General features: G+C 55.1%; 1 protein-coding gene and 1 long non-coding RNA gene across 8 annotated transcripts in view; one reads left to right on the forward strand and one right to left on the reverse strand.

Moving 5' to 3' along the window:
• Positions 1-1,500: 1,500 nt before the first annotated feature.
• Positions 1,501-5,189, reverse strand: LOC129404833 (uncharacterized). Its single transcript, XR_008630165.1, has 3 exons — positions 5,078-5,189; positions 2,494-3,103; positions 1,501-1,953 (listed from the first exon to the last, which is right to left on the reverse strand). It is a non-coding gene; the product is annotated as an uncharacterized LOC129404833 (long non-coding RNA).
• Positions 5,190-5,306: 117 nt separating this feature from the next.
• The window catches only part of DOCK7 (dedicator of cytokinesis 7), a 187,989-nt gene continuing 180,113 nt past the window's right edge, over positions 5,307-13,182 (forward strand). For 6 of the 7 annotated variants that reach the window (XM_055137873.1, XM_055137874.1, XM_055137875.1 and 3 more), the window contains exon 1: positions 5,320-5,474. In XM_055137873.1, the coding sequence (XP_054993848.1) occupies positions 5,437-5,474 (38 nt within the window). In that variant the 5' untranslated portion in view covers positions 5,320-5,436. Of the gene's footprint in view, positions 5,475-13,182 lie in introns of all 7 variants that reach the window. The other variant, XM_055137880.1, reaches the window with a different exon arrangement.

Consider the following 13,182-nt stretch of genomic DNA (forward strand, 5'->3'; position numbering starts at 1 on the left):
AATTTGGTAGAAACTTTATTTGAGGGAAGGAAGAGCAGGGCAGGGAAGCTGGGGAAGGGAGTTCCCTTAGGAGAACCCAGACATTTTTCTCTTTTTGAACCACACCTGGCGGTGCTCAGGGCTTACTCCTAGTTCTGTGCTCAGGGATCACTCCTGGCAGTGCTTAGGAGACCATATGGAGTGCCAGGGACTGAATCAAAGTCAGCTGCATGCAAGACAATTTCCTTATCTTCTGCACTATCTCTCCAAGCCATAATGCCACAGAAAGGTGACAAACCATGTTTTTTTTAAATACATACACACATACATACATATATATATATATATACATATGTATATATATATGTATATGTATTTGCCTTTTGGGTCACACCTGGTGATACTCAGGGGTTACTCCTGGCTCTGCATTCAGGAACTACTCCTGGCGGTGCACGGAGGACCATATGGGGTACTGGGGGATTGAATTTAGATCAGCTGCATACAAAGCAAATGCCCTACCCACTGTACTATCACTCCCCCATATATTATTATTATTATTATTATTATTAAACTAGGCTAATGGGTGAGCACTTTGCATCGTGTTTAAGAAGAGAATAATTATCTTCTGCATATCCTGGGTCAACTCTTGGGCATTTTTCTCTGCAGTCATTTGCTTCTTTCTAATCTCACCCTATTTCCTTCCTGCCCCTAAATTAACATATCAATGTCACGCCTTCCTTCCATCCACCCAGTTTCAGTTTCCTAGGTCTCCTTCTGCAGGACTCCAGAGCCACTGACCTGAGGTTGTCTTCCCCAGACAGACTGTCTTCAGGCTGCTCTGAGGCTTGGCCCTGTCCCCTGGTAGAGCTTCAAGGCCGGCATTCCCCCCCCCAAACCGCCATGGGACCTGAACCAGGCCAAGACTGGCTCTGCTGCTTGCAGAGTGGCAACTGACCTCTCCCCCATGTTTTGAATTTAATTTCAGTGCTCCTTCTGTGGGAATGCTCAGGCTAGTTGGTGGACAGTGGCCACCAGGGCGCTATCCTGGGTCCAGTCTGGTTGCGTTCTCAGGGGTCCCTGAGATCACACCAGCGAAGCTGGGGCCACTAGGGCGACACCTAGTGGTGTTCAGGGGCAGAGGGGGTAAATTCAGGAGGGCTGGGAGAGGAGCGCCCCGTGCCAGGGGTTGAACTCAGGGCCTGAGAACGCTAGACACGGGCTTCACTTTGACTTGAGCAAGCTCTCTGGTCCTTTATTGTTTTATTTTGGGGAGGAGGCACACCCAGCGATGCTCAGGGGTTACTCCTGGCTTTGCGCTCAGAATTTACTGTTGGCGGTGCTCAGAAGGCCATAAGGGATGCGGGGATCGAATCCTGGTCTGTTGCGTGCAAAGCAAATGCTCTCTCCGCTGTACTGTCACTCCGGCGCTCTTGGGCTCTTTATTTTTTAAATTAATTTTTAATTAAAAAAATTTTTTTTATTGAATCACCATGTGGAAGTTACAAAGCTTTCAGGTTTAAGTCTCAGTTATACAATGCTCGAACACCCATCCCTTCAACAGTGCACATATTCCACCACCAAGAATCACAGTATACTCCCCTCTGCCCGCCTCCCGGGCTCTTTTTCAGAGTCGTAACAGTTAAACAAGGTTTAGCTTGTTTACCCAATTCACCACCTCCTACCCAAAGGGCATCTTGGTGGTAACCTTGTCTTCCCCCGCTGTTGAGAAGCTGTGTCTCGAACTTGCATTCCGAGAGCTTCCTCGTCTCTGCACAGAACTGACATGCGTATCTCTTCCTTGTGTTTCTTTTCAGAGATCTCTGACTCTCCATGGACTTGAAATCGTGTGTTATTCACCATCGCGTTTCCCACTGGGATCGGTTGACTAGATCGAAGCCTGCATGAGGGGCTGGAGAGAAAGAGCGTGTCTTGCATGCAGCTAACCTGGGTTCCATCCCTGACATCCCGTACGGTCTCCCAAGCAAAGTCAGGAAGTGGAAGAGGAAGAAGAAGAAGAAAAAAAAAATAAAAACAGAATTAGTTGCTAGGGACACAGAATCCAACTTTAACTGGTTTAAGCCAACATTGAGAAACAAGGCAAGTCGACCCCTCACCTCTCACCCTCCTCCTCAGCCTTTTAGGACTTCAGGTAACTACAATATCAAGGCCAGCTTGACGGCACTCGTTTTCCCACGTGGATGGACCTTCTTTAGATGGAGGCCCTGGACCGACGTGGATGCGGTGTTTAGTTCTGCTGACGCTCATTTGTCTACCCGTGCGCTCTCTGGGAACGGCTCAGAAGCCAGGGGAACGCGCTGCTCTGCAGGGCTGGGAACCAGCTCGGCAGAAGTACCGTGGCTTGAAGAACGCGCGCGCGCGTGCGCGTGCGTGCGTGCGTGCGTGCATGCGTGCGTGCATGTGTGCGTGTGTGTGTGTGTGTGTGCGCGCGCGCCCCGTGATTCTCAGGGGGGAGTCTGGGAGGTCATGCACAGCCAAGAGCAACCCCACTCTTACCCACTTTTTTCGGATCCTGGGTCCTGGGGAGCCAGGCTAGCTGCCCACTCAGGGTTTGCTGCCGGCTCCCAGCCCTTCCCCCAGAGGTGGGCCATCACCCTTCGGGCTCTGAGTGTTGCCCTCGACTCCTTCCACACCACCTATACTTTTTGGTCCTGGCTGTCCTCTCCCTGCTGAAATGTTCCCAGTCGGTTGCACAGTGCAAGCGATGTCTTTTCAGACAGGCTGGCAGCGAGGAGAGAGGCCTGACACAAAGGCCTATTGAGAGCAGAGCGTGGTGGTTCCCTCGCAGAGGCCTGAACAAGATGTTTGGAGAGCACAGATAAAGCCATTCAACATCTGGCTGGGATCATGAAAGCAGAGAGCCACTCAGTGGCCATGGAGCACCCTGGACCGGCCCGAGTGGAGAGTGGAGAGTGCATAATGACCGCCACGGGGATGACAACTGAGGCAGCTGGCAGAGCCACTTTCTACAGGTCAGGCCCTGGTCTAAGGAATCCCTGCGGGGCTGGGAGCCAGGCTCAAGGCGCTGAGTGCATGCTTTGCAGCGGGGGCCCCAGGTTCAATTCCTGGCACCACACGGTCCTCTGAGCTTGGCTGGGAGTGACCCCTGAGAAGAGAGACAGCAGTGACTCCTTCATTTACTTTTATATTAGTAATTCTTATCACCGTGAGATACAGTTACATGCTTTTATGTTTGAATTTCAATCACACAATGATCAAACACCCATCCCTCCACCAGTGCACATTCCCCACCACCAATGTCCCCGGTATACCCCCATCTTTGCAACCCTCCCCATGCCTCCATGGCAGGCAATTTCCCCCATACTCTCTCTCTACTTTTGGGCATTATGGTTTGCAATACAGAAACTGAGAGTTCATCATGTTTGGTCCTTTATCTCCTCTTTGCACACATCTCCCATCCTGAACGATCCCTCCAACCATCATTGACTTAGTGATCCCTTCTCTATCCCAGCTGCCTTCTCCCCCAGCTCATGAGTCAGACTTCCAACTATGGGGCCATATTCCTGGACCTTGTGTCTACTGTCCTTCGGTGTCAGTCTCATGTTATCTTATATTCCACAAATGGTCACTCCCAAATGAAGGCGACAACAATCAACTTCATAAGAATGAAGTCCATCAATCCTCTTTTTTTTTTTTTTTTTTGCTTTTTGGGTCACACCTGGTGATGCACAGGGGTTACTCCTGGCTTTGCACTCAGGAATTACTCCTGGCAGTGCTCAGGGGACCCTATGGGATGCTGGGGATCGAACCCAGGTCGGCCACGTGCAAGGCAAACGCCCTACCCACTGTGCTATTACTCCAGCCCCTCGATCAATCCTCTCTTAGAAGATACAATCATTCTACCCGCCCCCCGCCCCCCCTTTAGAGTTGAGTAGAAATCTCTTGGGAATGTCTGAGTCCAAGCACAGTCATTTCCTTAAGTCCCCCTATGCAGTTTCCTCTTTCCTAATGAACTTGAGTTTCCCTGAGCAGGTCTGCGCCGGTCCACATCCCTATTCCTGTATTCTTTAGAACCCCACCTTACTGGTTTTGCCATCAGCAGCAGGGCTGGTGGGCGCACGCGCTCTCTCTCTCTCTCTCTCTCTCTCTCTCTCTCTCTCTCTCTCTCTCTCTCTCTCCTCTCTCTCCATATCTCCTCTTAGCTTGCCAGGAATGGCTTTGTTATATAAAAATCAATCAAGTCCTCCAGAGGTCAGCGCCCGAGACAGGAAGTTCTGGAAGCTTTCACCTCTGACTCATGTGTCTCTGAGCAATGACTTCATGGTTCCATGCTACAGATTTTCCAGCTGCACAGAGAAGAAGACAGGTCTCCAAGAGACCCTGCAGGGACAATAGGGAGAATAAATAGAACTAGACATTCAGGCCTGGTGACAGTTCAGCGCTCAGGCGCGCGGTGGGACAAACCCGTTTTCCTTCCTTTCATAGTCAGCTTCTATGGCCAGCAGAGACCCGTGGGGAGCGGACCCAGCAGCAGGAAGATCCGTCTTGGTTCCTGCTGGGTTCTACTTTCTAGGGCTTATTTCACGGGCAAACGGACTTATCACACCCTCCGAACGGTACAAGTGCACTGGCGCGCAAGGCGGAGAGAGCAGGCACAGGGCCATGCACCCACAGCCACTTGTTCCCAGGGAAAAGACCTGGGCCCCGGGTTCGAGCCTCCAACCATGCCCGGACCCTCTTGTGTGCCCTGAGCCAGTCGCTTAGCAACTCCGAGCCAATTTCCTTCCCTTCTCCAATGTGGGGGGTGACCACAATTTTCTTCAAAGAGCCGGTGTGGACACTGTGGAAATATCACGCATGGGAAAAGCTTCCACCCCGCGCCTCGTTCGGGGCCTCAAGTCAACTTTCTATTGTTACCTCCTTAGGAAGGGAAAAAAAAAACACCCAACCCCCAAACCCTGCTCTATACGAAACCCAGCTCCGTTCCCCGGGACGCCCCCGGCCCCCCAGCACGGTGCAGGCGACGGGAGAGGAGGGCTGCAGGGACCCGCACGCGCCCGGTCACCCGGAGAGGGGGGCGGGGGGCAGCCGGGCACAGCCCCCCTGGGCGGGAGCCCACCTTCCGTTTCCTTCCCGGCCTTTTCGGGATCGCGGCGTGCAGTGCTCTCCCTTTCCGGCCGGGGAGGCCTGGGCCGTCGCAGCCCCCCCACCCGAGCCCAGCGAAGGCGTCGTCCCCCGCCCAACCCCCCCGAACACCCCCCCACACCCGAGCGTCCCGAGGGCGGCCGCGTGCGCGGGCCGGGCGCGGCCTCCCGCCTCCCTCGGGGCTGCGCGCGGGGAGGGGCCGCGCTTTCCGGCTGCGCGCCTCTCCGGAGCATTACGGCAGGGCTCGTCCCCGCTCCGGCCGCGAGCCCGGCGCAGCCTCCCGGGCGGGCAGGGCCTGGCGAGGCCGCGCGGGACGGAGCCGCCGCCGCAGCCATGGCCGAGCGCCGCGCCTTCGCGCAGAAGATCAGCAGGTACGGCCGCCCCCGCGCCCGCCGGCCCCCGCCCGCGCCCGGCCCGCGCCCGCGCCCCCGCGCCCCCGCCCGCCCCGCCCCGCCCGGCCCGCCGGCCCGCCCGGCCGCGCCGCACAATGAAAAGTTCGGCCCGAGCCGCCGCCGCCGGCCGGGACCCCGGGCCGGGCTCGGGGCCGGCCCCCCGCAGGACCCCCCAGGCGCGGCCGGGCCCCGGGGCGCGCCTGACAGCCGGGGTGCGAGCGCAGGGGCCGGGGGAGGGGGGTGCGTGCGTGCGTGTGTGTGTGTGTGCATGTGTGCATGTGTGCGTGTGTGTGTGTGTGTGTGTGTATGCGTGTGTGTGTGGTGGGCTGGGGGATCCCGGCAAAGAAAGGATCCAGGGGGAGGGGTGTGTCTGTGTGTGTGTGTGTGGGGGGGGGGGATCCCGACCAAGGATCCAGGGGGAGGGGTGTGTGTGTGTGTGTGTGTGTGTGTGTGTGTGTGTGTGTGAGCGCGCGCGCTCACGCGTGTGTGGTGGGCTGGGGGATCCCGGCAAAGAAAGGATCCAGGGGGAGGGGTGTGTGTGTGTGTGTGTGTGTGTGTGTGTGTGTGTGGTGATGGTGGGGTTGGGAGCCGGTCGAGGGTGTGTGTATGGGGGGGGGGTGGTGATGGTGGTGTCCCAGTAAAGGGGGGGTGGGAGGTGTGTGTGGGGGAGGGGTGAACGGGAGAGGTGGGGTTGGAGATGGGGCGTCCTAGTAAAGGATGGAGGGAGGGGTGTGTGTGTGCGTGTGTGTGGTGGGGTCCAGGGGTGTGTGTGTGTGTGTGTGTGTGTGTGTGTGTGTGATGGTGGGGTCCTAGTAAAGGATGTGTGTGTGTCTAGGTGGTGGGGTCCAGGGGTGTGTGTATATGTGTGTGTGTGTGTGTATGTGTGTGTGTGGTGCTGAGGGTGTCCAGTGGTGTGTGTGTGTGTGTGTGTGTGTGTGTGTGTATGTGTATGTGTGGTGCTGAGGGTGTCCAGGTGTGTGTGTGTGTGTGTGTGTGTGTGTGTGTGTGTGTGTGGTGGTGGGGGTGAGGGTCCCGGCCTGCACTCAGCTGAGGGTCGAGTGAAGTTGGTTCCCACCCGTCCCCACCCCCGGCCCCACTGAGAATAGAACCAGGTCCCTAGGACCCCCCAGCGGCTGAGTTGCCATCTGAAGTCACCCACCGAAGTCACCCACCGACCGGACACAGGCTTGTCCCCAGGAGAGAAACGTTCCCGTCCCGCTGCTCTGCCCTCCTTGGACCGCTGTTTTCCTGTGGCCCTGCGCTTCTTGCTTTGCTCCTACTTTCTTAAAGGCTTTCGGACCAACGCGAAGGGCTCATTTCTTCACCGCCTGAACTTCCATAGTGCGGCTGTCGTTTGGCACGTTTTCCGTGTCCCCGTTGTGTGCTATGTCATCCCCACCCTCGCCCACCCCCGTGGAGCTTTAGAACTCCCCATCTCGTTCTCTCCGGAGACTAGCTTAAAACCGAGGCTCAAGAGTCAAATGACTTGGGTTCAGATCTTCCCGGTTATTTTCCAGCTTGGTGCCTTGGCCAAATGATCTAAGCTCTCAAGTTTCAGGATTCTCACCTGCCAAGTGGGTCGTAGCAACAGTAACCGGCAGGTGGGACGGTGACCATGAAATGGCGTGACTGATGCAAAGTGCCTCTCGCCTGGTGTCTCGCCTGTACTCTCCATGGTTGAACTCTGAGTAGCTAGTGTGTCCTAGGGAGGCGAGATCTGGGTTAGCTGTGAAGTACAGGCAACGTGCGTTCTCCACAGAGTTCATCCTGCGGTGGCTCAGGACTGAACACAAGGAGAAAAACAGTCGTGCTGGGGCTGGAGCGATAGCACAGCGGCTAGGGCGTTGGCCTTGCACGCGGCTGACCCGGGTTCAATCCCCGGCATCCCATCTGGTCCCCCAAGCACCGCGAGGAGTAGTTCCTGAGTGCAGAGCCAGGAGTAACACCTGAGCGTTGCTGGGTGTGACCCCAAAAGCCAAAAAAAAAAAAAAGAAAAAAGAAAAGAAAAACAGTCGTGCTAAATAAATAACACAGAATTCAGATTCTCAGGTTCCAAGACTGCTGTGCAGTCATGAAATTGAGGCCACGGGAATGAAGAGGCGAGAACTGAGTGGGGGGTGCTCAGAAGGTGCACGTGGATAGGGAAGATGAGACCGAGACCGAGGGGTGGACAGTTGGTTTTCTAGCCTGGGCAAGGAGGTAGATGACCGGCATATTCTTTTTTTTTTTTTTTTTTTTTGCTTTTTGGGTCACCCCTGGCAATGCACAGGGGTTACTCCTGGCTCTGCACTCAGGAATTACTCCTGGCAGTGCTCAGGGGACCATATGGGATACTGGGAATCGAACCCGGGTTGGCCACATCCCCGCTGTGCTGTCGCTCCAGCCCCTGGCCGGCATGTTCTGAGGGAGGCGAGGAGGTCGGAGCTGCGGTGGGGATGGATGCAGATTGCACTTGGCATGTTGATTTCCAGGGGCCCCTGGGGAAATACTCGCCAGGTTCTTGGTGCCGGCTTAAGGGGTCTGCAGCTCTCGGTGGGGGAGTCATCGGCAGTGGTTAGTTGTCCTTAAGGCCTGAGGAGGAGGTCCAGGGGATAGGGGCGGACCCTGAGCAGGGCTGCTGAGGAGATGAAGCGCCAGTGAGTGGAGAATGACAGGCCCTTTCTTCCTCATCGCGGGATCTGGCTGAATACAACTTCTGTGTTCTTGTTCTGCCGAGGCTGAGCTTCCTGCTCGAGGAAGTGCCGTGCGAGCTCCAAGACCACCACCTTGATGGGACAGGCCAGCACTGCCCTCCTAAGTCTAGACTTAGCAGGTTCTGTGGCCCTCCCCCCTCCCCCCGCCCCGCCTCTTTCCTCCCCCCTCTATAAAATGGGGATAATAATAGAACTTGTCTTACCAGGTGGTGAGGCGTAAGTCAGGCAAAAACCGGTCAGTGTCGGTTGGTGCTTTTTACATGCGTGTCTGGTACCCACTGTTTTTTTTTTTTTAATTATTTTTATTACAGTATTTATAGTGTGGCCTTTTCTTCGAAGAGATGCTTTTTTTCTATAATGTGCAGAAACGAAATTTGCTGTTGCTCTGTGAAAAGCCCGTCGTGACTTTGAAACCTGACTGTTCTTTTGTAAAAAGCTTTCTGATCAGAAAACTTAAGAAGAATTCTGCTGATCTCTGTTTCTGGTTCAGCTGCTTCCCGAGCCTTTGTGTTTGGTGCCGTTGGCTCTTGAGGCTGTGATTTGAGGATTTCTTGAAGTTCTTTGTTCTGTGCCCCTCCCTGATTGGACAGTTGGATTTTGTCCATTTCAAGTGTTGCTTGTTTGCCCCTCCCCCCACATCTGGAGTGGGGGGCTGCTCTATTGCTACCCTTCACCTCATCCCCTACTAAGCAGCTGGTTTATGAATGATAGTTCTGTAGCACTGTAGCACTGTCGTCCCGTTGCTCATCGATTTGCTCGAGCGGGCACCAGTAACATCTCCATTGTGAGACTCATTACTGTTTTTGGTATATTGGATACGCCACAGGGAGCTTGCCAGGCTCTGCCATGTGGGCTGGATACTCTCGGTAGCTTGCCGGGCTCTCCGAGAGGGACGGAAGAATCGAACCCGGGTCGGCTGTGTGCAAGGCAAACGCCCTCCCCGCTGTGCTATAGTAGAGACCTATGAATGATAGTTCACCTTAGGTAATTTATGAACGTCGGCTGTAGATGAATGAGCTAGGATTTTGTTTGGATTATTTTGTCTTGTCATTTGGCATTCAGCAGTAATAATGAACATTTGCTTACTATTTTTAAACTACGCTCTCATCTTCCTAATTCAGAAAAGCAGAAGAGCATAGTAAAATTAACGTCTGAGCTGAGAATTTCAGTCCAGGCTGAAATTCTGCACCCAACAAACACAATATCAGCAGTTCTGTGCCGTTGATCTAACCTCTCTGTCATGGGGTTCCCCCCCCCTTTTTTTTTTTAATCAGTAAAACGGGGCATAAACACCCATCAGGTTCGGGGCTGGAGAGATAATAGAGCACTTGGCGTGCATGTGACCGTTTTGATGCTTGTTCGAATCCCAGCTCTGCATGTGGTCTGCAGAGCAGTGCCAGGGGTCACTCCTGAGTACAGAGTCAGGAACTGACCCCCCACCTCCCAGAAGCCCATAACTGTTGGCTCTGACCCTCCCTGTCAAACCCTCCCCCCTCCCCCCGAACTCCTGTCTAGCCAAATGGCAGGATGAATTGAGTAGATGTAAAACACTGAGAACCACACCTGAAATAGAACTGGCATTGAATAAGATATGTGTGGCTCCTGTTACTCCTGTGTTACTCACTGTTCTTCCCATGGTCGGGGGGAGGCAGAGGGTGAGCGGGAGGGTAGCGGGCAGAGGGTGAGCAGGAGGGTAGCAGCCGTGTGGGATCTCACCCCCCCACCCCTCACCGGAGGTCTCTTCTTCCCGGCCTGCGCTTACTTCCTTTACCGTAGCGACGCCCGTGGTGGTCCCGCTGTCCCCAGGCGCAGCTCTGCAGGGCCCTGGCCCCCCATCCTCTGTAACGTGGGTATTGTTCTGCTGCCTCTGGACCTCGTGGAAAGCCCCCGCAGATCCTCGTTTCTCAGGATGCTCTCGATCGAGGGGGTCTTCCTGGGCAGAGGCTTACATAGAACTCAAGTTGGTTTCTTTTCAAAACAAAAGCTACTTGGGGCTCCGTCTGGCAGTGCTCAGGAGCCTGTGTGGTGCCGGGGGTCCTGTGTGGCCCAGCCCCTTGCGTCACCTCCCCGGCCCCACGGCTTCAGTTGGTTTTCATCTCTTCTCCACGCTGAGCAGTCGGCCCGGCCTTTCGTTCCCCGTCTTCCTGCTGAATCTACTCTGCGCAGTTCTTTCCCTCACTCCGTGGGGACGGGTCCTTCCCACAGGTGCCAGCGCTGTCGGGCTACTGCGACCCCTCCCTGGTCCGTCCCTTGCCCATCCCACAGTTCCTTCCCTCCTCCTTCCCTTTCCTTCCCTAACAGTCCAGAGTGAATCTTTTTTTTTTTCTTTTTGGCTTTTTGGGTCACACCCAGCGACGCACAAGGGTTACTCCTGGCTCTGCATTCAGGAGTTACTCTTGATGGTGCTCAGGGGACCATATGGGATGCTGGAAATCGAACCCAGGTCGGCCGCGTGCAAGGCAAACGCCCTACCCGCTGTGCTATGGCTCCAGCCCCCCAGAGTGAATCTTTTATTCATTAATACCCTATCGTTTTGACATGACGCTGACTTACTCCAGGCCCTCTCTCTCTTTTTCACCTTCCTTGCTCCCTTACCTCATCTTGCATGAGAATGTTTGAGACCATTGAACATGAACGTGGATTCTTCATCTTTTCACTTGATTTCCTGGGGCAGGGGGTTACTCTCAAGCGGTGCTCAGGAGGGCCAAGGGCCCTACTAGTGGTTCTTGGCCAGGTGGACCGGCAGTTCAGGTGATGAGGCACCCGCGGAGGTGACGAGGCTCAGCTCTGAGGGCCTGGAGTCTCCCAGGCCACTGGGGCAGCTTTGGGGGCCTCCAGGAGTTCACCTGGTAGTGCTGAGGGACCAGGCTGAGCCAGAAATTGAACCCAGGTTCGGCACGTGCAGGGCACCCATCCGAGAGCTGCACCCCCTGTCCCTTTGTTTTATTTTATTTTAAAATTAAAAAAATTTTTTTCTTTTTGGGTCACACCCAGCGATGCTCAGGGGTTACTCCTGGCTCTGAACTCAGGAATGACTCCTGGCAGTGCTCGGGGGAATATGGGGTGCCGGGAATCGAACCCGGGCCGGCCGCATGCAAGGCAAGTGCCCGACCTGATGTACTGTTACTCCGGTCCCCGTCCCTTTGTTTTAATCTCTGCGCCCTAATGTCCCGGTGTCTGCTAATTCATGTGGCGCTTGTCCGTGTTACTGTCCTGTGAACCCCACCCGTGGCTTCCTCCCTCCGGACCTTGAGCGGTGGGTGTCGGTCACCCCGAGCCCCTCACTCTGTTCCTCCTCACACGCGTTTCCCTGCAGCCGCAAGACTGTGCCTTTGTCACCAGACACAAAGACGCTTTGAGCCTTCCAGCGTCTCCAGCTGCCAACTCATCATTCCTTTCTTTGCCCCCGCTGCATTTCTCACGTGCATGTGGGAAGCCTCAGCGACTTCCTGCTTCTTCTTGTCCCCAGTCCCCAGCCAGAGGGCTCTGCTGACCTGTGTGGACTTGAGTGATGACACCCGTGAGGGTTAGGTGCCTTCGACTATTTTTTTTTCTCTTTCTTCATCACTGAACTCATGAGCTTTTTGTTTCTTAAACCTCCCGTGCTGCCCCGTCCCCTTGCCCAGATTCTTTCTTGAAGGATCCCCCAGTTCTCTGCTGGTGGTGGGTCTGGGTCTTTGTCACTGGCCAGCTCCGGAGTCAGGATCTCATTAAGGCAGATACAGTGCAGCGGGGAGGCACCCTCCTTGCACGTGACCGACCTGGGGTTGGATCTGGGGCCTCCTATATGACCCACCCCCCAGCACTGCTGGGAGTAATCCCTGAGTTCAGAGCCAGGAGTAACCCCTGAGCAGATTCGCTCCCAAACCAGACCAGACCCAATTGAAGTAAGGTTTGGGGGCCAGAGCGGTAGGACAGCGGGGAGGGCGTCTGCACGTGGCCGACCTGGGTTTGATCCCCGGTGTCTCAGATGGTCTCCTCCACACCACCAGCACGGGGTCCTGAGTGCAGAGCCAGGAATAGCTCCTGAATATCGCTGGGTGTGACCCCCAAACAAAAAACAAGCAAAAAAAAAAAAACTGTCAAAGTGAGAGTTCAGTTGTTTGCCAGAACAACTGTCTTTAAACAGTCTCTGAAGAATCTCTTTAAGTCTTAACACAGAATCCTGTGTGTGCGGGGGCTCGGACATGTCTGAATCAGTGCACGCTGGGGCATCTTTGGTCAGCGCCCTTCTAGAGGGCCCCGTGAGGGCCAGCGCTGGGGCCTCTCTCCCTTGTCTAACTCAGCTGCATCTCAAGCGGAGTCTTCACCCAGCCCGCTTCCCACAGCAGGCCGGGGACTCAGCATTCTTTTGTTCATGAATATCCCGTGTTTCATCCCCAGTGGCATCCCTCTCGGAGAGCCTGGCAAGCTACCGAGAGTATCCCGCCCGAACGGCAGAGCCTGGCAAGCTCCCCGTGGCGTATTCGATATGCCCAAAACAGTAACAACATGTCTCACCATGGAGACGTGACTGGTGCCCGCTCGAGCAAATCGATGAGCAACAGGATGACAGTGACAGTGACAATGACCTCCCCAGTGGCAAAAAGAAGCAGCAGTAGCAGCAGTTAAGTCCAAGCCAGCTGGGTTGGAAGGTTCCACGCTCGGGCTGGCTACAAGGGGTGGTGGCGGTGGCTCACTGGTGAACAGGGGCCTGGCGTGCCCGTGTTTGGCCCCTGCCACTCCACGCCCCACAGAGCACCTCTGATGTGTTTAGCGGGGGGTTGGGTGGTGGCTTCAGGGTCACACCTGCCGGTGCTCCACAGGGACACGCAGTGCCAGGGATTGAATATGGAAACGCCAGGTGTGCGTTGAGCTCCTCGAGGGCACTGTTTCCCAGCCTAGGTATTTTTTTTTTTTTTTTAGTTTCATTGCAATTTATCAAGTCTTTTAAAAATAGCATTTTTAGGGTCTTGTTTAAGAACTGCCGTATTACCTTGAAGTCGTTATGAATC

The sequence above is a fragment of the Sorex araneus genome, chromosome 5 (assembly GCF_027595985.1).
Source record: "Sorex araneus isolate mSorAra2 chromosome 5, mSorAra2.pri, whole genome shotgun sequence".
In the NCBI taxonomy this organism is placed as follows: Eukaryota; Metazoa; Chordata; class Mammalia; order Eulipotyphla; family Soricidae; genus Sorex; species Sorex araneus.